Source organism: Salvelinus fontinalis, chromosome 17, assembly GCF_029448725.1.
Source record: "Salvelinus fontinalis isolate EN_2023a chromosome 17, ASM2944872v1, whole genome shotgun sequence".
Taxonomy (NCBI): Eukaryota; Metazoa; Chordata; class Actinopteri; order Salmoniformes; family Salmonidae; genus Salvelinus; species Salvelinus fontinalis.
In genome coordinates, this window is record NC_074681.1 from 12,709,004 (window position 1) to 12,735,198 (window position 26,195).

The 26,195-nt window shown below is 42.3% G+C and overlaps 1 protein-coding gene across 1 annotated transcript in view; it reads right to left on the reverse strand.

The window, feature by feature from the left end:
* Positions 1-1,971: 1,971 nt before the first annotated feature.
* The window catches only part of LOC129813714 (acid-sensing ion channel 1C-like), a 33,341-nt gene continuing 9,117 nt past the window's right edge, over positions 1,972-26,195 (reverse strand). The window contains exon 2 of the mRNA XM_055866165.1: positions 1,972-4,381. Coding sequence (XP_055722140.1) covers positions 4,340-4,381 — 42 coding nt within the window. The 3' untranslated portion in view covers positions 1,972-4,339. The remainder of the gene's footprint in view (positions 4,382-26,195) is intronic.

Here is a 26,195-nt window from a genome sequence, read left to right on the forward strand (position 1 = left end):
TGTATCTACAGCCCCCTGATGGATGGGTGGTGTATCTACAGCTCCCTGATGGATGGGTGGTGTATCTACAGCACCCTGATAGATGGGTGGTGTATCTACAGCTCCCTGATGGATGGGTGGTGTATCTACAGCACCCTGATAGATGGGTGGTGTATCTACAGCACCCTGATAGATGGGTGGTGTATCTACAGCACCCTGATAGATGGGTGGTGTATCTACAGCCCCCTGATGGATGGGTGGTGTATCTACAGCCCTCTGATGGATGGGTGGTGTATCTACAGCCCTCTGATGGATGGGTGGTGTATCTACAGCACCCTGATAGATGGGTGGTGTATCTACAGCACCCTGGTGGATGGGTGGTGTATCTACAGCCCCCTGATGGATGGGTGGTGTATCTACAGCCCCCTGATGGATGGGTGGTGTATCTACAGCACCTTGATAGATGGGTGGTGTATCTACAGCCCTCTGATGGATGGGTGGTGTATCTACAGCACCCTGATGGATGGGTGGTGTATCTACAGCCCTCTGATGGATGGGTGGTGTATCTACAGCCCCCTGATGGATGGGTGGTGTATCTACAGCCCCCTGATGGATGGGTGGTGTATCTACAGCACCCTGATAGATGGGTGGTGTATCTACAGCCCCCTGATGGATGGGTGGTGTATCTACAGCCCCCTGATGGATGGGTGGTGTATCTACAGCTCCCTGATGGATGGGTGGTGTATCTACAGCCCTCTGATAGATGGGTGGTGTATCTACAGCCCCCTGATGGATGGGTGGTGTATCTACAGCACCCTGATAGATGGGTGGTGTATCTACAGCACCCTGATGGATGGGTGGTGTATCTACAGCACCCTGATAGATGGGTGGTGTATCTACAGCCCTCTGATGGATGGGTGGTGTATCTACAGCACCCTGATAGATGGGTGGTGTATCTACAGCCCTCTGATGGATGGGTGGTGTATCTACAGCCCCCTGATAGATGGGTGGTGTATCTACAGCCCTCTGATGGATGGGTGGTGTATCTACAGCACCCTAATGGATGGGTGGTGGTGGGTGGTAGGTGGGTGGGTGGGTGGATGGGTGGGTGGGACTGGGCTCTCTACAAAGAACCAGGTGGCCGTACAGCAGGGGGCTATTGGATGGGAGGGTGTAACACAGCGAGACTGGAGGGGAGGAGGACATTGTGAAGCTGGCTGAGGAGGCTGAGCAGAGTGCTTCTTACCCCCTGGTACAAGCTGAGGCCCTTCATCCTGCCAAACACAGGCCTTAGGCAACGTGGGCCTTTCTCCAACTCTGGGAGGGACGAGAGCGACTTTGATTATTATGAAACTCGGTCTTGAGGCATTTTAAAGGCCCTGTACTTTACTGTACTTATGTTCATGTCCTGAGAGCCTGATGATGAGATGCTAGTCGGAAACTATTTATAGCCCCTCCGTCCAAATTTTCTGTCCAACTTAATAGATTGGGCCTATAGGCTATGCATTCAAAATGACAAGAAATTGACTTTCACATACATGTCAGGGACAAGACAAGATGTTAAACATTTCACACTTTCCAGACAAGTGGAGGAAATTGGTGTGGTAAATGAGATGAGGGGTGGCGGGGGGTCAAGGAGCTTTGAGTGAAAATCCTCTTTAAAGGGTCTGGAGCAGCAATCTTCAGTGACAAGCCCGAATGAGGCCAGCCTTAACCTGGCCAATTAAGAGAGACCTGTCTGTATCAGCCAAAGAGACCCCCCCCCCCCCCCCCCCACACACACACACACACACACAACCACACACACACACACACACACACACACACACACACACACACACACACACACACACACACACACACACACACACACACACACACACACACACACACAAACACTACATCAGAAAGCAGAGCAGGCACTGCCGCTTCCGTTGCACCACACAGCAGCACGTTGGTAGTCTGACAGACAGATGATGAGAACAGTACCCCATATTATATTACAACTGGCACTCTGCACCGCATCCATGGCTCGGGCCCAAATTGATGTGCGGCTGTTTGGTAGACTATGTGCAGCTAGATGGAACTTCAAATTACAGCACTGAATAAAGTGTAAATATTATGGAAACAGTATGGTAACAAGTTGTAGTTACTCACAATCACATCTATGTATTGGTTTATGTCCTACGTTTATGCCATTGTCAACATTACTGCGACAAAAAATAATGATTCTGATAAAAATCTATTATTACTATGTGTTTATTATCTTAGTTATTGAAATATAGCAAACAATTAAGGAACCTCATTGCACTAATCACAGAAAAATTCACACACACATTTTCCAATAATTTTGACCAAGGAAGACAATTATCAGCCCTAAAATGACTCAATTAAGATAGAGAATACATCACTATTGACTTTTTCACTATCTTAAAGTCCTGTATAAGTTTAGACTCAAGCAATTTAGATTAGCAAGACCCCAACACAGTCTGGGAAATGGTTAGAACAGATAACACTAAACACATCGGTCCAAAGAAGACATGGCATTGGAGAATGCAGATACCAGCCAGTTACTGGGAGAACTGAAATACAGGATCTTGCAAACAACATGTAACACCCTAGTAGTGTAGATAGCTGCCATTGAAAGCATGATAGAGCTCTGAAAACGGGAACGTCTAGCCTGAATAATGACTGTTCTTTACCAAAAATCTATTGATTATTATTATTATTATCAAAAGAAAATCTTTAGAAATTGTTAATGACGGGTGTGGGCTGCAAAGAATCAAGACATTGTTTACTATTGGAAAGAAGACATTCTGTACGGTATATGTGCAGAATATTCCAAGTGTCAACAACACAAGATTGTTTATGAAAAAATGAAACAAGTCTGTCCAACGTATAATCCTAATGAATCACCAGCAGTCGTGTCACCTACTGCAACACTGCCCAACAAAACAGATGCTGTCTTCACATTGTCATTACTCATCCCCTGCTCTGCACGACACATGTGAATGAGTTCAAATCTTCCATCATTAGCCCCTGAAACGAGCGTTGGCACATCACCGTGAGAAGTTTTGAAATAGCACTCAGCAGAGCTAGCAGATAATAAAGCAACAAGACAATTATCTCCTTTCATTTATATACAGTGGAGTGATCTCTCTCCGGCGTGTTGGACCTGACTCAGTATGGAGAGAGAAAAGAGGAGAGAGGAAGAGAGAGAGAGAGAGAGGTGAGAACGATTGAGAGAGGGGGATAGAGAGATATAGAGAGAGGGAATGGGAGAGAGACATTGACTTGTCAGCACTGCAGCGAACCTTCCCACGGCCATGATCGATGTGGGTTGGAAGGGAGATGAGAGCAGCACCTCTTCCATTCTGGACATTCTTTAGTCAGCTGATGAAGGAGCTAATACTGTAGTCTGTGGTAAATAAGAGGATAATTTTATCTTCTAAATTGACTTACAGTTCATAGTGACACATTTATTCACTATAGGTGGCACATGCGAGATTCAATCGGACACTGGCACTGGAACCAATACGTAGGTCTCCCACAAATTGGGTAAGAATAGCTTTGACTTCACTTTATTATGACCAACTGAGAACTGCTTGAAGCAGAGAATTGGGCATGATCAATCAATCAATCAATCAAAGTTTATTTTATATAGCCCTTCGTACATCAGCTAATATCTCGAAGTGCTGTACAGAAACCCAGCCTAAAACCCCAAACAGCAAGCAATGCAGGTGTAGAAGCACGGTGGCTAGGAAAAACTCCCTAGAAAGGCCAAAACCTAGGAAGAAACCTAGAGAGGAACCAGGCTATGAGGGGTGGCCAGTCCTCTTCTGGCTGTGCCGGGTGGAGATTATAACAGAACATGGCCAAGATGTTCAAAATGTTCATAAATGACAAGCATGGTCAAATAATAATCAGGAATACATGTCAGTTGGCTTTTCATAGCCGATAATTAAGAGTTGAAAACAGCAGGTCTGGGACAGGTAGGGGTTCCATAACCGCAGGCAGAACAGTTGAAACTGGGACAGCAGCAAGGCCAGGTGGACTTGGGACAGCAAGGAGTCATCATGCCCGGTAGTCCTGACGTATGGTCCTAGGGCTCAGTTCCTCCGAGAGAGAGAAAGAAAGAGAGAAGGAGAGAATTAGAGAGAGCCAAGATGTTCAAAATGTTCATAAATGACAAGCTCGGTCAAATAATAATCAGGAATAAATGTCAGGTGGCTTTTCATAGCCGATCATTAAGAGTTGAAAACAGCAGGTCTGGGACAGGTAGGGGTTCCATAACTGCAGACAGAACAGTTGAAACTGGAACAGCAGCAAGGCCAGGTGGACTGGGGACGGCAAGGAGTCATCATGCCCAGTAGTCCTGACGTATGGTCCTAGGGCTCAGTTCCTCCGAGAGAGAGAAAGAAAGAGAGAAGGAGAGAATTAGAGAGAGCATACTTAAATTCACACAGGACACTGGATAAGACAGGAGAAGTACTCCAGATATAACCAACTGGCCCTTGATGTGGGTAAATATAAAGAGTAACGTTGTGATGTGAATACACAGTGTCTGGAGGAACATGCATACCCATTCCTTCAGAGACGATCCCTTCTGAGTAGAACACTCCAAACTGTTTGTTCCTCAATAACTGTTCAGCGGCACTAAAGTGTCTTCAAAAAGCAGTGCAACCCTGTGGTTGTGAGACGTGGAGTCTCTAATAGGCTCTATCTATTGGAAGATACGACAGAGAGAGGAGCGTGTAGAGCAGTCTTTACTAAGGAGAGAGATTCCACTGGGTCGCCCTGAACATTCCTAAGGTACATTCATTATATGAACTGCTGCGTTGGTTCAACTTTCAAGGCAAAGAGGATAAGTGCTGCACTACATTATCGTGTAATCACTATATTCTCAGACAGCCCAAATGTCATTGTAATAGCGATTCATTATTCAATAGCCCAGTTTTACTTCAATACACATGGAAATTGAGTGTTTTATTGAAAAAGGAAGGTGGTGCACAGTGGTCTAATTGGGCCTAATGTTGTTATACATGTAGTTCTGAAGACTGATTTGGTAAACATGCCTTCTTTTATCTTTGTGTTAGACTCATTTTGCATTCAGTAAACTGAGTGACTGATTCAGAAAGAACAGTTTGCACACAAAAAAGGAAGCACAATTAATTTTGCCCACATCCATAATAATTAATAAGTGATTATATTCCGAGAACATTTACATTCTCTGGTGAAAACAGAGAGGGAGCAAGCCAAGTGGAGTCTCTATGGTTGTGTTCGTAAATTCAATCTGGAGTGCCAGAGTGCGCTCAGAGTGTGCTCTGGGCGTTTGGAAATTCAGAGCATTGTCAGATCGTGAATTCAGAGCGTTTCGCTCACGGAACATTCAGAGTGCTCACTGGATGCTCTGGCCAAGGAGTAGGGCTGATCTGATCTGATCTGACCTCACAACGGCAGTCAAGCACCCAAGCTAACTGGCTAACGTTGGCTAGCTTGCTAGTTACTTCCAGAAACAAATGAGAGAACACCTCACTCTGACCATTTTACTCGCCCTTGCAGAGCTTGTTCGGCTGTTTTCATGTTATCCAGAGCATTGGTGACTGTAACTGTGCTGCTGGCATCAATTTAATTACGCTTGAAGTTTACCGACACCGGCCATATTCAACAGTGTTTCGTGTTTGTAAATTCAGCAGTTATTCTGGTACTCAGACGAGAGTGCTCAGACACTTGGAGATAAGTGGCAACACAGAACCCAAAAACTCAATGGAAAACAGATGAGTCACCACACTATCTCCTTCTTCACAGGTAAAAACAACATATAAGGATATTATAATAGTAGATAACAACACTGTTGTCCCGCCTGTACTTTCGGTGTGTAACAAAAACACTGAGTTCTATTTAATTCATGGGGAGACAACACAAGTCTTCAGGTCTCAGACAAGCAAGGTGAGTCATAATGCGAGCGTGGTTCTGTACACTTACACCATACACTAGTCCATCTCTGGTAATAACCTGAGGCCTGATCATGATTCTACACACACACACACACACACACACACACACACACACACACACACACACACACACACACACACACACACACACACACACACACACACACTGACTGAACCACTGACATCCTGAAGGGGAAATCTCATTAGTATTCATTCTGATGTACAAACCAACCAACGGACAATACATACCGTAACCATATGTAACATAATGCAGTGCCTGCCTGTAAAGTGTTATGGCTTTGACCATGCATACAGATATGCCTATCAAGTGTCCACACTGTGATAGCAGATCTAGAAAGAGCACCTTGATAGGGACGGCAGAGACAAACTGGTTACCATACTCTCTTAATTCAAAGACGTGCTGTGGTTTGAGGGGCTCAGTCTCCTGTGAAGCCATTATTTCATATCCTCCAGTTTCAGTCATAATGAGTCTCGGGGGAGGGCTGGCTAATAAGAAGCATCGTCTTCAACCAAACACAAAGGGAGAACGGAAGAAGGTTTCAATAATAAAATGGAACTTGTTGCAGTTGTCCTGCTGTGAATCGATCACATAGAGGATGATAGAGGATAGAAGGGCCTAACATTTTAAAACCTTTTTATAAGGAAAATGCTGAAATTTCCATACATGACAAGGCACATATCTGAGGTAGCTTTAGCCTACATGTCAGTCATGAAATGCACATGATTGAGTATACTGTAAATAAGGCAGTCTATTTTGCCTTAACACAGTCTGGAGCAGTTAATTTAATTTACACTCGACAATTATGTTCGTTACCGTGAGTCTTGTACACTGAATGAAGAAGCTTGAATGGTTTGAATTCAGGGATGTACCAGGCATTCTGATGGATGGAACTTTATCGAATAGAAATCCAAATTGATTGAGTTTGCCACTGGAATTCAGTGAATACATTTAGATGCAGTTTAATTGTGGGGCTAGATGCCATAACCAATCATATTACATTCATCAAATCAAATCAAATGTTATAGATCACATACACATGGTTAGCAGAAGTTAATGCGAGTGTAGTGAAATGCTTGTGCTTCTAGTTCCGACAGTGCAGTAATATCTAACAAGTAATCTAACAATTCCACAACAACTACCTTATAAACACAAATATAAATGGATGGAATAAGAATATGTACATGTAAATATATGGATGAGCGATGGCCGAGCGGCATAGGAAAGATGCAATAAATGGTATAAGATACAGTATATACATATGAGATGAGTAATGTAAACATTGTTAAAGTGGCATTATTTAAAGTGACTAGGGATCCATTTATTAAAGTGGTCAATGATTTGAGTCTGTATGTAGGCAGCAGTCTCTCTGAGTTAGTGATTGCTGTTTAACAGTCTGATGGCCTTGAGATAGAAGCTGTTTTTCAGTCTCTCGGTCCCAGCTTTGATGCACCTGTACTGACCTCGCCTTCTGGATGATAGCGGGGTGAACAGGCAGTGGCTCGGGTGGTTGATGTTCTTGATGATCTGTTTGGCCTTCCTATGGCATTGGGTGCTGTAGGTGTCCTGGAGGGCAGGTAGTTTGCCCCCGTGATGTGTTGAGCAGACCGCACCACCCTCTGGAGATCTTTGCGGTTTAGGGCAGTGCAGTTGTCGTACCAGGCGATGATACAGCCCGACAGGATGCTCTCAATTGTGCATCTGTATAAGTTTGTCAGGTTTTTAGGTGACAAGCCAAATTTCTTCAGCCTCCTGAGGTTGAAGAGGCACTGTTGCAACTTCTTCACCACATCGTCTGTGTGGGTGGACAATTTCAGTTTGTCTGTGATGTGTATGCCGAGGAACTTAAAACTTTCAGATGGAAGTCCACAATCATCTCCTTTGTTTTTTTGACGTTGAGTGAGAAGTTGTTTTCCTGACACCAGACTCCGAGAGCCCTCACCTCCTCCCTGTCTCGTCTTTGTTGGTAATCAAGCCCACTACTGTTGTGTTGTCTGCAAACTTGATGATTGAGTTGGAGGCGTGCATAGCCCCGTAGTCATGGGTGAACAAGGAGTACAGGAGGGGGCTGAGCACACACCCTTGTGGGGCCCCAGTGTTGAGGATCAGCGAAGCGGAGATGTTGTTTCCGACCTTCACCACCTGGGGGCGGCCCGTCAGAAAGTCCAGGACATAATTGCACAGGGCGGGGTTGAGACTCAGGGCCTCAAGCTTAATGATGAGCTTGGAGGGTACTATGGTGTTGAATGCTGAGCTGTAGTCAATGAACAGCATTCTTACATAGGTATTCCTCTTGTCCAGATGGGATAGGGCAGTGTGCAGTGTGATGACGATTGCATTGTGTCTGTTGACCTGTTGGGGCGGTATGCAAACTGAAGTGGGTCTAGGGTGGCAGGTAAGGTGGTGGTGATATGATCCTTGACTAGCCTTCAAAGCACTTCATTATGACAGAAGTGAGTGGTACGGGGCGATAGTCATTTAGTTCAGTTATCTTTGCCTTCTTGGGTACAGGAGCAATGGTGGCCATCTTGAAGCATGTGGGGACAGCAGACTGGGATATGGAGTGATTGAATTTGTCCGTAAACACACCAGCCAGCTGGTCTGCGCATGCTCTGAGAATGGGGGAGTGGGAGGGCCTTGTATGCATCGCGGAAGTTGGAGTAGCAGTGGTCCGGTGTATTGTCCGCGCAAGTGCTGCAATCGATATGTTGATAGAATTTAGGTAGCCTTGTTCTCAAATTTGCTTTGTTAAAATCCCCAGACACAATAAATGCAGCCTCAGAATATATGGTTTCCAGTTTACATAGAGTCCAGTGAAGTTCCTTGAGGGCCGTCGTGGTATCTGCTTGAGGGGGGATATACACAGCTGTGACAATAACTGACAAGAATTCTCTTGGGAGATAATATAATAATATGGCATTTGATTGTAAGGAATTCTAGGTCAGGTGAACAGAAGGACTTGAGTTCCTGTATGATGTTATGATTACCCCATGAGTCGTTAATCATGAAGCATGCACCCCCGCCCTTCTTCTTCCCAGAGAGATGTTTATTTCTGTCGCCGCGATGAATGAAGAAACCCGGTGGCTGTACCGACTCCGACAACATGTCCCGAGAGAGCTGTTTCCGTGAAACAGACAATGTTACAATCTCTCTGATACAATCTCTGTTTCTCTGGAAGGCAACCCTTGCCATAATTTTGTCCACCTTGTTGTCTAGAGACTGGACATTGGCAAGTAATATACTCGGAAGCGGTGGGTGGTGTGCACGCATTCGAAGTCTGACCAGGAGACCGCTCCGTCTACCTCTTCTGCGGCAAAGTTGTTTTGGGTCAGCCTTTGGAATTAGATCCAATGTCCTGGGTGGTGGTCCGAACAAAGGATCCGCTTTGGGAGAGTCATATCCCTGGTCGTAATGTTGGTAAGCTGACGTCGCTCTTATATCCAATAGTTCTTCCCGGCTGTATGTAATAACACAAGATTTTCAGTGCTAACAATGTACCGTCTCTGTCGGCGCCATCTTGCTAACCTGACATCATTGGCTACTACTGCTTTTGGAGTATGTGGGGCTCACATTATGCTATACTCTGTTGGACTCAAGAGCTCTTATCAATGTGCCTTATGCACCCTTTATATACTTTGGATTTAATTCAAATGCATATGAAATAACAGAGTGAAATGTTGAGGGACCATGAACCAAAACAATGGATGCCCCGTTGTCCTTTCACTGGTCTCTCTGGAGGATAGAATGAACAATGAAACGAGTGGGAAAAAATTCCAAGTATTCCACTAGTCCAATGCCTTGGGCCTAGACTATTGAATCACATTTTCAAAGTACAAACTGTGATCCGATTTCAGGCCCAACATACTCAAAAAGGGGTTCCTTCGTATTTTAAAATGTTCTTCAAACCTGCATGTCTGTCAATAGTGAATGGACCAAGCCTCATTGTGCTGTGAAACATTTATGAATAAATAGACTACAGCTGTATCGAAAATGTCACTCGAGGACAATGTGAATTGAAAGGACCATGTACAGTTCAGTATGGCCTTAGAATCTACACAATAAAGGAAAGTTACCAAACAATATAAGAGGGAACCTACTGAATATACCTAGAAATCTTACATGCTGTGAAAAAAAGAGTGGCAATTTAAGTATTCCCAGTGTTGCCCAATCTGCTGTTTTTGATAATACCAGAAGAGCCATGCAATCACAGATGAGACACTGTTACTGCCATGGCAACAGAACAGACTGGCCCGCGGTAGCATGGGAAGATACTGCAATTCAGATGTGAGAAAAAAACACCCTGAACAAATCTGAATTCATGAAAATCCAACATGCCAATATCATGCTGCTAGAGTAGATAGAATGTACGGCTACACTGATCCAACATTCCACTTTACGTTGCGCTAAATACCTTGAATATTTACATATACAATGGCTATGAAGGGGTTGGAGGTACAACAGTAGCACATGAAGGTACATGTATAGCCTACATATGCATCTAAAACTCTGCAGTACAGTGTGGCTTATACAGGTTATACTTTCTTTAGCTTTGACATTATTGTTTGGTTAAAAGATTTCAGAATTATACTCTCAACTGATGATGCCAGCATGTTTTCCCAGGTGATTTGTTTCGTTAAAGTTTAATAAGAAATGTGGTCAATAGATGATGGATTAAATGATGGATTACGTGCTTTGCTGTTCACTGACTGATGATAATTTTGTCTCAGCTGATTGGAGGTCATAATGAATTATTCTCTGGGAGCAAATCTTTTTTATATTTTCTGTGTGTGTGTGTGTGTGTGTGTGTGTGTGTGTGTGTGTGTGTGTGTGTGTGTGTGTGTGTGTGTGTGTGTGTGTGTGTGTGTGTGTGTGTGTGTGTGTGTGTGTGTGTGTGTGTGTGTGTGTGTGGATATAACATTTTGGTTCCATTATTAGACTCCACTAATGATGTCAGTTAAGTTCTTCATTTTATTGGTATTTCATTAATTTGTTTTCTTGATGCCCAGAAATTAAATCTATGAGAATCTTAATCCCCCAAAATAAATAAAAATCTCTCTCCATTTTCCAAACTACGTCTTTCACATTTTAAAGATGTCATAGTCTCCATTTTCCAAACTACGTCTATCACATTTTAAAGATGTCATAGGAGACCGAAACTAAATATTTAAATGTAGTTGATAATAAAAGGAGTTTCCTTTGTATAATTTGGTTGCCTCTCCCATAAGTTGTTGCTGCGATGTGGTTTCAGTAGTAAAAGCCTGCTATCAGTAGGCCATAAGTTTATCTAAGGGGACAAAAACACTCACATGGAAACATTGTAACGGTCTGTTAAACTCGTGCACACAAACATTGACTGGATATACAGTGTATGACCTCATGCTCTCGTCACAGGCTAGTGCGTCTCGCTCCATCAAACAGCTCTAGTGTCTATCACCTAACAGTGTGCTCTTTGACTGCATGGTGACTGCTGTTGCTGCGACTGCATTTGTAATTCAGTTTGAAAGCCTTCTCAGTTACAGTTGTTGTACAAACCTCGACTCCACTGAGTTTCATTGGTGTAACAGAATCATAGGATGAAAAAAAATATGCAGAGGGTTCAAGGGTTCTATTGATGGAACAATCAGAATACAGTAAGCTTGCTGACGTTACAAAACAGCATTGCAAGTTATACAATGTGCCATGCGTATCACCCCAGGGCATGATACAAAGAGCAGGGAAGGCCTGGAACAAATATTCTATTATTACCAAATTAATTATCATTTAAAAACCACAATAGTACTGAGCAGGGATTCTTGTGGGAGAACTCTGAGGCAAGAATGCATGACAGAGCACATTTAGTCAGTCAGTACCCAGAACAAACAAGATTCATTTTAGGGGTGAACAAACGTTAATTGAGCCAGTGAAAAGCTAGAGACACACACACACACCAATCTCTCTCTCTCTCTCTCTGAGATTCATTTCATAAAGAAAAAAGAATTCAAACTTCAAGCTATCTCACGTCTAGAAGATGAAAAGGCACGATCCACAAATAAAAAATAACTTTGAAACTTGCATCAGGTTCTTAGGGAAAAACCGACGCCACATCAGAACCCTTTCTGTTGAGATGTTGGTGGAAGAAAACATTTCCTCTGTTCCTCCAAGTATTCAGATTACACAGCTAACATATGTTAAAAAAAAACGCTTGGACAATGTTGTTCAAAGATCTATAATCGGAAAATTTGTAGCCGGTTCTTACATGTCTTTTGATCCTTTGTCTTCTACTGTATCTCACAGCTGACAAAGGGTTTTAAATAGTCATGAAATGCTAACAAAGCTACTCACTACATTATAATAGTCGGCATAAACAGTCAGCTAGTCAAGTGGGACAACAGAACTGAATCACATATGAACATTGACAGAATGGCAGCTGGCTTAAAAGATGACGAAGAAGAAAAACCCATTACCTTTATTGGAAACTCTCGGGTCTTTCTGAACCACAGTGGTGACCTAAGAGCACACTGGTGAAAGACCAAAATTGAATCACAGCAATTCCTAGTAGGAGGCTGGAATGCCTACTTGTACAGGACAAAACAACCTTTTAACAACATTATTCAGCTTCTCATTGCATGAAAATGGACCTCAGACTAGGTTAATTTCTTTCATGAAGAGGACATGTGCGGTAGAACATTTGTACAGTTATTTGGCCTCAAGCTCAGTAATCCACCATTGTGGCCATTCATAAAGATAAACCTAACTGCAGCCAATTAATTTAAATGAGTTGGGAACCGCAGCACCCCTTTTAACTACGCAAGACCGACTGCAATCAAGTCAGTGGCAGGTAAAAATACTTTTACTTGTTTAGTTTCACCATGCGTGTGTTGGTCATGATGTGTGAGGGTGCACTGACATAATGTATTTTGAGGACTGGCCTAAGTTGCTGCTCTTAAGAGCTTCTTGCGCCAATGAGTTATTTGTTTTTCCGGGACAAATTTAAGGGGATTAATAAACATTGAGAACGTGTAGGAATGAGGCAGAATTGATTTTTAGAGTGACATTAACTTGAGCTCCACTTGTTTTGTTGCTGTAGTTTAATAGGAAAAAGCATTCACACAAATGGAAGGGAATACTTGGGGAGGCAGGTAGACTAGTGGTTAGAGTGTTGGGCCAGAAACCAAAAGGTTGCCGGATCAAATCCCTGACCTGATAAGGTAATATTCTGTCATTCTACCCCTGAACAAGGCAGTTAACCCACTGTTCCCTGGTAGGCTGTCACTGTAAATCAAAACTTGTTCTTAACTGACTTGCCTAGTTAAAATATATATATTTATTTTTTATTTCACCTTTATTTAACCAGGTAGGCCAGTTGAGAACAAGTTCTCATTTACAACTGCGACCTGGCCAAGATAAAGCAAAGCAGTGCGACAAAAACAACAGCACAGAGTTACACATAAACAAATGTACAGTCAATAATACAATAGAAAAGAGAAATAGAAAATCTATGTACAGTGTGTGCAAATGTAGTAAGATTAGGGAGGTAGGCAATACATAGGCCATAGAGGCGAAATAAATACAATTTAGCATTAATACTGCAGTGATAGATGTGCAGATGATGTGCAAGTAAAGATACTGGGGTGCAAAAGAGCAAGAGGGTAAGTAATAATATGGGGATGAGGTAGTTGGGTGTGCTATTTACAGATTGGCTGTGTACAGGTACAGTGATCGGTAAGCTGCTCTGACAGCAGATGCTTAAAGTTAGACAGGGAGATATAAGACTCCAGCTTTAGAGATTTTTGCAAATCGTTTCAGTCGTTGGCAGCAGAGAACTGTAAGGAAAGGCGGCCAAAGGAAGTATTGGCTTTGGGGATGACCAGTGCAATATACCTGCTGCAGCGTGTACTACGGGTGGGTGTTGCTATGGTGACCAGTGAGCTGAGATAAGGCGGGGCTTTACCTAGCAAAGACTTACAGATGACCTCGAGCCAGTGGGTTTGGCGACGGATATGTAGTGAGGGCCAGTCAACGAGAGCATACAGGTTGCAGTGGTGGGTAGTATATGGGGCTTTGGTGAAAAAATGGATGGCACTATGATAGACTACATCCAGTTTGCTGAGTAGAGTGTTGGGGGCTATTTTGTAAATGACATCGCTGAAGTCAAGGATCGGTAGGATAGTCAGTTTTACGAGGGTATGTTTGGCAGCATGAGTGAAGAAGGCTTGTTGTGAAATAGGAAGCAGATTCTAGATTTAATTTGGATTGCTGACGCTTAATGTGAGTCTGGAAAGAGAGTTTACAGTCTAACCAGACACCTAGGCATTTGTAGTAGTCCATATATTCTAGGTCAGAACCGTCCAGAGTAGCGATGCTAGTCGGGCTTTATTTTTATTTAAATAAAGGTTAAATAAAATAAAATAAAAATAGTACTTGGTTTCCCACCGGCGACTATGCCAGAGCAAGGACTAGGTGCTTGTTTTACAAAAACAGAATCATCCATTCTTATTTTATGTATCAATTGCTCTCTGGAATTAAATTAACCTATAGTAATGCTGCACGCTATGGGCAAAAAAAATGTATTGCGATTTGTGAACCAAACCTTGCGATTGCGATTTTACCTGCAATTATAGACCAAAACACTTGGATAGACTATTGGAATCATATACATAAAATAATCATTCTAATTATATGGTTGCAAAACAGTGGGAGCATGGAATGCAACTTTGTTTGGCATGGCAACGAATTAAAAAGTAAACAGAGGAGATGGTTGTGACAGAGTAGGAACCAAAGTGTTGGACAGTGTTTCCCATGGGACCCTAATTACATTGAAATAGATAGGTACTTTCAGATGAAGATTTTAGAGTATTAATTGCACAAACAATGCTGATATACTCCCCCACTGCTACCAGCCTGTAATAGAGCAACAGTTTGCTAGCAAGATTTGCCCTACCTCAGTGGATTTAGCTACCCAGCTAGCTAGCTATAGCGATTAGCATTAGGCACTAACACACATTTTTAGGCACATTTCAAATCAAATCAAAGGTATTGGTCACATACACGTGTTTAGCAGATGGTATTGTGTGTGTAGCGAAATGCTTGTGCTTCTAGCTCCGACAGTGCAGTAATATCTAACAAGTAATATCCAACAGTTTCACAACATATACCAAAAATACACGTAAATCTAAGTAAGGAATGGATTAAGAATATATAAGAATATATACATATACATACCTCGCCTTCTGGATGATAGCGGGGTGAACAGGCAGTGGCTCGGGTGGTTGATGTCCTTGATGATCTGTTTGGCCTTCCTATGGCATCGGGTGCTGTAGGTGTCCAGGAGGGTGGGTAGTTTGCCCCTGGTAATGCGTTCGGCAGACCTCACCACCCTCTGGAGAGCTTTGCGGTTGTGGGCGGTGCAGTTGCCGTACCAGGCGGTGATACAGCCCGACAGGATACTCTCAATTGCGCATCTGTAAAAGTTTGTGAGGGTTTTGGCTGTTGCGCCGTCTTCAACACACTGTCTGTGTGGGTGGACAATTTCAGTTTGTCAGTGATGTGTACGCCGAGGAACTTAAAGCTTGCCACCCTCTCCACTGCGGTCCCATCGATGTGGATAGGCGGGTGCTCCCTCTGCTGTTTCCTGAAGTCAATGATAATCTCCTTAGTTTTGTTGAAGTTGAGTGAGAGGTTATTTTCCTGGCACCACACTGCCAGAGCCCTCACCTCCTCCCTGTACGCTGTCTCATCATTGTCGGTAATCAAGCCTACTAATGTTGTGTCGTCTGCAAACTTGATGATTGAGTTGGAGGCGTGCTTGGCCACGCAGTCATGGGTGAACAGGGAGTACAGGAGGGGGCTGAGTACGCATCCTTGTGGGGCCCCAGTGTTGAGGATCAGTGAAGAGGAGGTGTTGTTTCCTACCTTCACCACCTGGGGGCGACCTGTCAGGAAGTCCAGGACCCAGTTGCACAGGGAGGGGTTCAGACCCAGGGCCTCAAGCTTGATGATGAGCTTGATGATGAGTGTTGAATGCTGAGCTATTGTCAATTAACAGCATTCTTACATAGGTATGCCTGTGCAGTGTGGTGGCGATTGCCTTGTCTGTTGATCTATTGGGGCAGTAAGCAAATTGAAGTGGGTCTAGGGTGGCATGTAAGGTGGAGTTGATATGATCCTTTACTAGTCTCTCAAAGCATGATGCCAGAGGTGAGTGCTATGGGGCGAATTACCTTTGCTTTCTTAGGTACAGGGATCTTGAAGCACGTGGGGACAACAGACTGAGATCGGGAGATATTGAATATATCTGTAAACACACCAGCCAGCTGGTTTGCGCATGCTCTGAGGACACGGCTAGGGATACCATCTGGGCCGGCAGCCTTGTGAGGGTTAACACACTTAAATGTCTTACTCATATTGGCCACGGAGAAGGAGATCCCACAGTCCTTGATAGTTGGCCACGTCAGTGTCACTGTATTATCCTCAAAGCGAGCAAAGAAGGTGTTCATCCTGTCCGGAAGCAAGACATCGGTGTCCGCGACGTGGCTGGTTTTCCTTTTATAATCCGTGATTGTATGTAGACCTTGCCACATATGTCTCGTGTCTGAGCCATTGAACTGGGACTCAACTTTGTCCCTATACCGACGTTTAGCCTGCTTTATTGCTTTGCAGAGGGAATGACTACACAGGTTTGTATTCTTCCATATTCCCAGTCTTCTTTCCCTGGTTAAATGTGGTGGTTCTATCCACAGTTTCAGGTTGGGGTAGGTTTTAATAGTCACAGTTGGTACAACATCTTCTATGCAGTTCCTGATAAACTCATTCACCGTATCGGCATATGGTTCGATATTATTTTCTGAAGCTACTCTGAACATATCCCAGTCCTCGTAGTCAAAACAATCTTGAAGCTAGGATTCCGATAGGTCAGACCAGCTTTGAATAGTCCTTACCACGTGTGCTTCCTGTTTGAGTTTCTGCCTATAGGAGGGGAGGAGCAAGATGGAACTGTGGTCAGATTTGATTTCCATTTGCCGAATGGAGTATGGGGGAGGGCCTTATATGCATTCTGGATGGTAGTACGACAATGGTCGAGAGTTTTAGCAGTGCAAGTACAACAATCAATTTGTTGATAGAATTTCGGGAACCTTTTCCTCAAATTTGCTTTGTTTAACCTGTCTAGGACTGGGGTGCCGCTAGCACCCCCCAAACCTCCCCCCCCCCCCACCCCCACTGAAAAGGCAGAGCCGCGAAATTCAAAAAAAATATATTTTTTAAATATTTAACTTTCACACATTAAAGTCCAATACAGCTAACGAAAGACACAGATCTTGTAAATCCAGCCAACATGTCCGATTTTTAAAATGTTTTACAGGGAAGACACAATATGTAAAGATGTAAATCTATTAGCTAAACACATTAGCATAATCCACCATCTTTTCTTTGTCCACCAACACCAGTAGCTATCACCAATTCGGCTAAACTAAGATATTGATAGCCACTAACCAAGAAAAAAGCTCATCAGATGACAGTCTGATAACATATTTATGGTATAGGATAGGTTTCGTTAGAAAAATGTGCATATTTCAGGTAGATGTCATAGTTTACAATTGCACCCACCGTCACAAATGGACTAGAATAAATACAATGAGCAACGTGTTTACCTAACTACTAATCATCAAACATTTCGTAAAAATACACAGCATACACTAATCGAAAGACACAGATCCTGTGAATACAGACAATATTTCAGATTTTCTAAGTGTCTTACAGCGAAAACACAATAAATCGTTATATTAGCATAGCACATGTGCAAACATTACACCAGCATTGATTCTAGCCAAAGAGAGCGATAACGTAAACATCGCCAAAATATATTAATTTTTTCACTAACCTTCTCAGAATTCTTCAGATGACACTCCTGTAACATCACATTACAACATACATATACAGTTTGTTCGAAAATGTGCATATTTAGCCACCAAAATCATGGTTAGACAATGAGAAAAGTAGCCCAGCTGGTCAGAAAATGTCCTGCGCCACATTAGACAGTGATCTAGTCGTATACATAAATACTCATAAACGTGACTAAAAAATATAGGGTGGACAGCGATTGATAGACAATTTAATTCTTAATACAATCGCGGATTTACATTTTTTAAATTATCCTTACTTTTCAATACAGTTTGCGCCAAGCGAAGCTACGTCTAGCAAGATGGCGTCATAAGCGATTAACAATTTTCGACAGAAACACGATTTATCATAATAAATTGTTCCTACTTTGAGCTGTTCTTCCATCAGTATCTTGGGCAAAGAATCCTTTCTTGGGTCTAATCGTCTTTTGGTCGAAAGCTGTCCTCTTGCCATGTAGAAATGTCCATTGCGTTCGGCATGAACTGGAACCGTGCCCAGAGATTCACAGTGTCTCAGAAATAAATGTCCCAAAATCGCACTAAACGGAAATAAATTGCTATAAAACGGTTTAAATGAACTACCTTATGATGTTTTTAACTCCTATAACGAGTAGAAACATGACCGGAGAAATATTACTCCCTTCACTAATGCTTGGAACAAGTGCGGGTCGGTGGCCACCGCGCGCCTGACGCACCTAGAAAAGAGTTCCTACCTACAGGTTTTTTTCATTTATAGTGCCTGTGATTGGGCAATCGACACCATTCAAATCGTCATCACGTAAAGGCATCCAGGGGAAGACGTAAGCAGTGTCTGTATGCTCATAGCAATAACAGTGGCCTTAAAACTGACTCCAGATCAGGGGCCAAAATGTGTGAAATCTGACTCCATGTCAGGGAAATTGCTGTAGAATGAGTTCTGTTCCACTCAGAGACAAAATTCCAACGCCTATAGAAACTATAGACTGTTTTCTATCCAATAATAGTAATAATATGCATATTGTACGATCAAGAATTTAGTAGGAAGCCGTTTAAAAAAATTACCCGATTTACATAAATAGTGACAACAGCACCCCCTAGCCTCAACAGGTTAAATCCCCAGCTATAATAAATGCAGCCTCAGGATATGTGGTTTCCAGTTTGCATAAAGTTCAGTGAAGTTCTTTGAAGGCCATCGTGGTATCAGCTTGAAGGGGGATATAGACCGCTGTGGCTATTATTGACGAAAATTCTCTCGGGAAATAGTACGGTCGGCATTTGATTGTGAGATATTCTAGGTCGGGTGAACAGAAGGACTTGAGTTCCTGTATGTTATCACAGTTACACCATAAGTTGTTAATCTTAAAACATATACCTCCACCCTTCTGCTTCCCGGAGAAATGTTTGTTACTGTCGGCGTGATGTACTGAGAACCCAACTGGCTTTACAGAGTCAGACAGTATATCGAGAGAGCCATGTTTCCATGAAGCAGAGTATGTTACAATCCCTGGTGTCTCTCTGACAAGCAACTCTCGCCTTGAGCTCATCAACTTTCTTATCCAGAGATTGGACATTAGCGCGTAAAATACTGAGGAGCGGTGAGTGGTGTGCACGCTTCCTAAGTCGGACCAGAAGACCGCCCCGAGTACCTCTCCTCCGCCAGCATTGTTTTGGGTCAGCCTCTGGAATAAGTTCAATTGCTCTGGGGAAATTGAACAAAGGTTCTGCTCCAGGGAAGTCATAATCCTGGTCGTAATGTTGGAAGTTCTGGTGAGTTACCGTCGCTTTAATATCCAATAGTTCTTCCCGGCTGTATGTAATGACACAAAACAATTCATGAGCTAATAATGTAAGAAATTGTACATAAACAAACACAATACTGCAGAGTTTCTTAAAACTTCTTATGGCTGCAATCCCGCTAACGGGATCGATATGACAACAGCCAGTGAAAGTGCAGGGCGCAAAATTCAAACAACAGAAATCTCATAATTAAAATTCCTCAAACATACATGTGTCTTGTATCATTTTAAAGTTAATCTTGTTGTTAATCCCACCAAAGTGTCTGATTTCAAATATGCTTTTCAACGAAAGCACTACAAACGATTATGTTAGGTCACCACCGAACCACATTAAGCACAGCCATTTTTCCAGCGAAAGATAGCAGTCACAAAAGCAGAAATAGAGATAAAATGAATCACTAACCTTTGATGATCTTCATCAGATGACACTCATAGGACTTCATGTTACACAATAAATGTATGTTTTGTTTGATAAAGTTCATATTTATATAAAAAAATTGGAGTTTACATTGGCGCGTTACATTCACTAGTTCCAAAAACATCAAGTGATTTTGCATAGCCACATCGTTTCAACAGAAATACTCATCATAAATGTAGATGATAATACAAGTTATACACATGGAATTATAGATATACCTCTCCTTAATGCAACCGCTGTGTCAGATTTTTAAAAACTTCACGGAAAAAGCAAACCATGCAATAATCTGAGACGGAGCTCAGAACAATAGTAAAATTAGCCGCCATGTTGGAGTCAACAGAAACCAGAAAATACATGATAAATGTTTCCTTACCTTTGATGAACTTCATCAGAATGCAGTCCTAGGAATCCCAGGTCCACAATAAATGCTTGATTTGTTCGATAATGTCCGTTATTTATGTCCAATTAGCTACTTTGGTTAGCGCGTTTGGTAAACAATTCCAAAGTCACAAAGCGCGTCCACTATAACGTGACGAAATGTCCAAAAGTTCCGTAACAGTCAGTAGAAACATGTCAAATTATGTATTGAATCAATCTTTAGAATGTTGTTAACATACATCTTGAATAACGTTCCAACCGGAGAATTACATTGACTTCAGTTGAGCGATGGAACGGAGCTGCCTCTCACGTGAACGCGCGTGTTCAATGCGTGGTCACCTCATGGCAGTGATGAATCATTCCTGTCTCCTTCGGCCCCCCTTCACATTAGAGTCATCAGACAAAGTTCTATTGACTGTTGACATCTCGTGGAAGCCGTAGGAAGTGAAAACTCATCCATATCACGCTGTAATTTCAATGGGAGCTTGGTTGAAAATCTAGCAACCTCAGAAAAAGACCAAACAGGAAGTGGAACTTCTCAGGTTTTTGCCTGCCATATGAGTTCTGTTATACTCACATACATAATTCAAACAGTTTTCGAAACTTCAGAGTGTTTTCTATCCAATACTACTAATAATATGACTGAGGAGCAGGCCGTTTACTCTGGGCACCTCTGTGCACCTTTCATCCAAGCTACTCAATACTGCCCCCTGCAGCCATAAGAAGTTAAGAGATAGTCGCGATGCAGCCATTTCCTTCGGCGCCATCATAGACCTAAAGGGTTTTTTGCAGCTTGCTAAGACCAACAAACTAGTGTTTTGCAGAAAGCAAGTTACGCAGACAAATAGTATAATATGAAAAACATGTGGATTTATATCAATAAGCAAAGTAGAAAGCTGCGTCATTCTTGTTTGGAAAAATCTGTTGACTGCATGCTGTTTGGTCATTGTGAGTGAATCTCGAGCATGAGGAATTGGTCTGCTTGAGTGACAGGGAGCGGGGCTTGGTGTGTGGGATTGGGAAGCGGCCAAAGAGGAGCAAAAGAGAGAACTTGAGCAATAAATCAAAAGTAAAACAAAAGTGACATTTTAAAATATCGCAGCCTCTTGCAAAATGGATAACATTTGATTAATCGTGCAGCCCTATCCTATAGGACATTGTTTCTTATCCAGGTCCTGGGCATCCAAAGGGGTGCACATTTTGATTTTGCCCTAGACTAGCACTAACACACCGGATTCAACTAATAATCTCACCAACAAGCCTTTGATTAATAGAATCTGGTAGGTGAGTGCTTGGGAAAAAACTAAAATGTGCACCCCTTTGTGTCCTTAGGACCAAGAAGGAGAAACACTGCTATAAGATATAATGTTTGCCTCCAAAATGGAACCCTATTCACACTACCTTTGACCAGGTAAGTATTGTAACTATATTGGGAATAGGGTGCGAAAGAGTGCTTGTTAGGAGCTCTTAGATTTACATGCTCAGTGGGTGCCGTGGTAATAGCTAAATCCATTAGACATAGCATTATGTCAATCAGCCCCAGTAATACCAGCTAGCGACCTATCACAGATACGTCTCTCACCCCCTCGACACCTGCTGTCATGGAAAACACTCAAGATGAAAGGCGATTTCAAGTCTTAAAGAAGAACACTGAGCTTCAGCAAAATGCAGTGATGAATACTGATTCTGTTTATTCGCAGTCAGATCTATGGGTGAGAAAATGCCATGGTAAGGCGTACCCTAGAGGGAATTGTCATGACCTGTCAAGAATAAAGACTCTAGTATTACCTCAGTGCTATCAAATTATGATAATCAACTTCTTGCTCACTATTGCTGACAAGTCCATCAAAGAGTGAGAAACAATTTACATGCTCTGCTGGGCATAGACTCTTGAAGGTGACTAGCCAATAGATACATATCGATAACAGCCTCATCTTTGGCAGGAAAACATGATCATTTCATCATACTCTTTAAACCACAGTAGGACAATTGTCCTTGAAATAGTTAGCATAGGCCTATAATCTAATAAAGATAACAGTCATAGGGCGTATTCAAGCAAAACTTATGTACAGAGGTTTCCAGGAAATGGCAAAACAATGTTTCTCTCCAACTGTGAGAGAGCATTGCATAAATATTTAGTTGAATTTTAAATCAAATTGTAGCTAAACAAGCATTCTCGAAGCATGTAGAAAAAGTTTGGTCTGAACTTCTAAATAAGTACTATGGAATAGGCCACTTTTTCAACTGAGTAAAAAATTGGTAAGCCTTGCAATAAAATTATATTAAAATAAAATCCTACTGTGTAGCTCTCTCACTGATCTTGAAAAGAAAATGTCTTAGTGGGTATTTCAGGATTACAAGGAAATATTATGAAGGGGTTTGCAAGTGGAAAGCTTTATGCAATAAATATTTCAATTGCAAAGCATTCTTAAGTACTTGATAGATGTACGAATTAGGCCTGGCTCTTATTTGTTCGATCTCTCAATGGGCTCAGTGCTATTAAACCACTGCCCCAATGTGGACATGACAATTATGATCCAAATCAAAACTCATTTTGATTTTGTATTGAGAGACCTCTTCAGAGAAATGTCACATCCACAGCCAATGGGATTTTGTCCTTTGAAAGTGTAGCGGATGGCTAAGTTAGCAGCGCTACTGCCTTCTTGAGTCCTGAAGTACTGTAGCCCCCAGACCAAGAAATGCCCTGGCTTTACCACTACCACTGAGTCAGTGGTATTGACAGTGCTCCTGCAGTATGTTGTGGCGTGTGTTCAAATCCAAAGACCACAATTGCAGGAATAGACCACACTATAAGCACTGCTGAGGTCACTATAAGCACTATAAGGTCACATTGCTGAGCATTTCCAAGTGAACCTGGAAGATAGGCACCATAATGTAGTCTTTAGCTGAAACCTATTCAACAACAACTCTTGGACACACTTAAATTAAACTCAGAAATAACATTGTAGCGAAATGAGGAAGGTCACAAAAAGCCAAAGCCGAAACCAAATCGATGTGTGAACAGCAGCCTTCACCTGTGAACTGATGAGGCTCTCTTCTCCAGACTAGCACTGCAGAGCAGCACAGCTTTGATTTCCCTTCTTTTATTAGCTAAACCATATGGGGATAGATGAAGGAACTAGTACCGTAAAACTGATGTCTGGGCAACTCTGTGTGTTTATTTTCTGTGTCGTTTCGAATATACAGCAGGTTTGTATTATGGGTGGAGGGGGTTACAAATTCATTTTTTGAATGACATTGAAAATGTAAATTGTGATATTTCTTTATTTATTTTTTACTTTAAGGTGAATTTTAATGCTTTCCAAGCTCCATTGTGTCACACTCCAGACTTAATGGAATTCCTTCCTCGTTTACTCAAGGTCAAAGCTCATCACTCCCACAATCCTTTGCATTGTAAATCTCTCTCACAAGACCTTTCTAGGGACATTTGAATAATTGAATGTTTCCTGTGGCATTTCTCTAAATATTGATCTATAAGCCTACTGCTTTTGTTTTACAAAAAACAAATTCACATTATCACAATGAAAAGAAATGCATCAAATGACGTAAGGGTGGAATCTAATTCAATCATGTCATAATTGATCTTGACTGATTCCCATGTGTTATGCACAGTTCTGAGCATAAGCACAGTGTGCCATATAGCAGGTTATCAACAGAGCGGTTACCCCCATAGAGGGTTAATGGGATAGATGTAGTGTAGCACTGAGCTCACTTCTGGATCAGTAGTATGTAGTCCTTCTGGCATCCAGTCCAACAGTGACAAATGCTTTTCTGCATGGGGGTGCATGATGTAGTATATTGTGGCGATGCTTCATTCACTGCATAAAAACACAGCAATACCTGATTGCTGGTGTGTGTTTGATATCGTTGGTTTGACTGATGTTTAGTGCTTCAACACAATCATTTAATTATCAGATATGGTGCATGACAATGAATGTGTAAGACCACATGTACATTCAATGACCAGCGCCAATGGAATGTGCATTCACAAAGATGGGCTCAAGTGGACACTACCTTAACCAGGTCTTTGACCTGGCAAGTGTTTTCAATCAAGCATTACAATGTAAATTACTGATGAAAGATTTGCTGTTCCAAGGCAAAAACTGTTGCTTGGCAACAAACATGGAAATTAAGATATTTCAATTTCATACAAAAAAGAACATGCAATTGAAATTACAGTTGTGACTACTTCACAAGCAATGTGGGATTTCAGTTTAAATGTCCCATTGCTTAGACAAGAGAGTTCACCAGAATACCAAATCACAGTCACAGTCTAATCATATAAGCCCACACTGGATATGCCAAGCCATGTGCCAAGTTCCTATTTCAAGGTCTACAGAGAGCACAGCGTTAACACTCTTAAGACACAAAAAGTCTTCTGAATGACCACATGCAGTTGGTTCACACAAACTCACTTGTCAATGGCCAAATATTACTCTTCCCAAAACCTGTAAAAGCGAGGTTACATGATTCTATTGCTGTGAACATGAAAGTCTGTGATAGAAACAGAACCCTGCACATTGGTGTACCTGCTTCTTCTTCTTCTTCTGATAAGCTAGCCACTGGTTTGGTGGTAAAGTAATCCTTAAGATACAGTAAGTCTACTCTGTCTCTACTGAGAGTCAAACCCCAAATTAACTTTTTGTCACACCCTGATCTGTTTCACCTGTCTTGTCTCCACCCCCCTCCGGGTGTCACCCATCTTCCCCAGTGTATTTATACCTGTGTTCTCTGTTTGTCTGTTGCCAGTTCAGGCTTGTCTCGTCAAGCCTACCTGTAGATTTCCCATACTCCTGTTTTTCTCTACTCTCTGTTTTATAGTATTCCCGGTTTTGACCATTCTGCCTGCCCTGACCCTGCCATTCTGTACCTTTCGGACTCTGCTATGGATCACTGACCTCTGCCTGCCCTTGACCTGTCGTTTGCCTGCCCCCTGTTTTTGTAATAAACTTTTGTTACTTCTAACTGTCTGCATCTGGGTCTTCTCCTGAGCTGTGATACTTTTGTCCATTAGCATACACATGGCTCAGAGGAATACAACAAAGAACGGACAACGTTATGGACCAGGTTACTTTGAAACAGGTAGAGAATTCCATTTACTTTATTTACCAATCCATTGCCATCAAGCACTCACGATAGGAGGAGAAATGCTATGAGTGAATCAGTATTCCAATAAACCTTCTAAAATGTGTTTTTGTTGCGCCACAATCAAATAGCTCAAAGACTATTTGACTAACTTTGTTTTCTGCTACATTTTGCAGCATAACCTGAAATGTATAAAGAGTTGGAATGTTACCAGTTGTCACGTTCCTGACCTGTTTTCCCTTGTTTTGTATTTATTTATTATGGTCAGGGCGTGAGTTGGGTGGGTTGTCTATGTGTGCTTTTCTATGTTGGGATTTTATGTTCGGCCTGGTATGATTCTCAATCAGAGGCAGCTGTCAATCGTTGTCCCTGATTGAGAATCATACAGCCTGGGTTTCACGTTTGTTTTGTGGGTGTTTGTCTACCGTGTTAGTGTTTTCACCACACGATACTGTTTCGGTTTTCTGCACTTCGTTTATTGTTTTGTATTTCAGTGTTCAGTTTCGGTTTTAATAAATCATCATGATTACGGACCACTATGCATATTGGTCCGATCCTTCTTGCCTCTCCTCGTCCGATGAGGAGGACGAAATAGACAATCGTTACAGAAACACCCACCAACAAAGGACCAAGCAGAGTGGAAAAGGGCAGCGACAGCAGCAGCAGCGGAGAAAAAACAGGACTCAT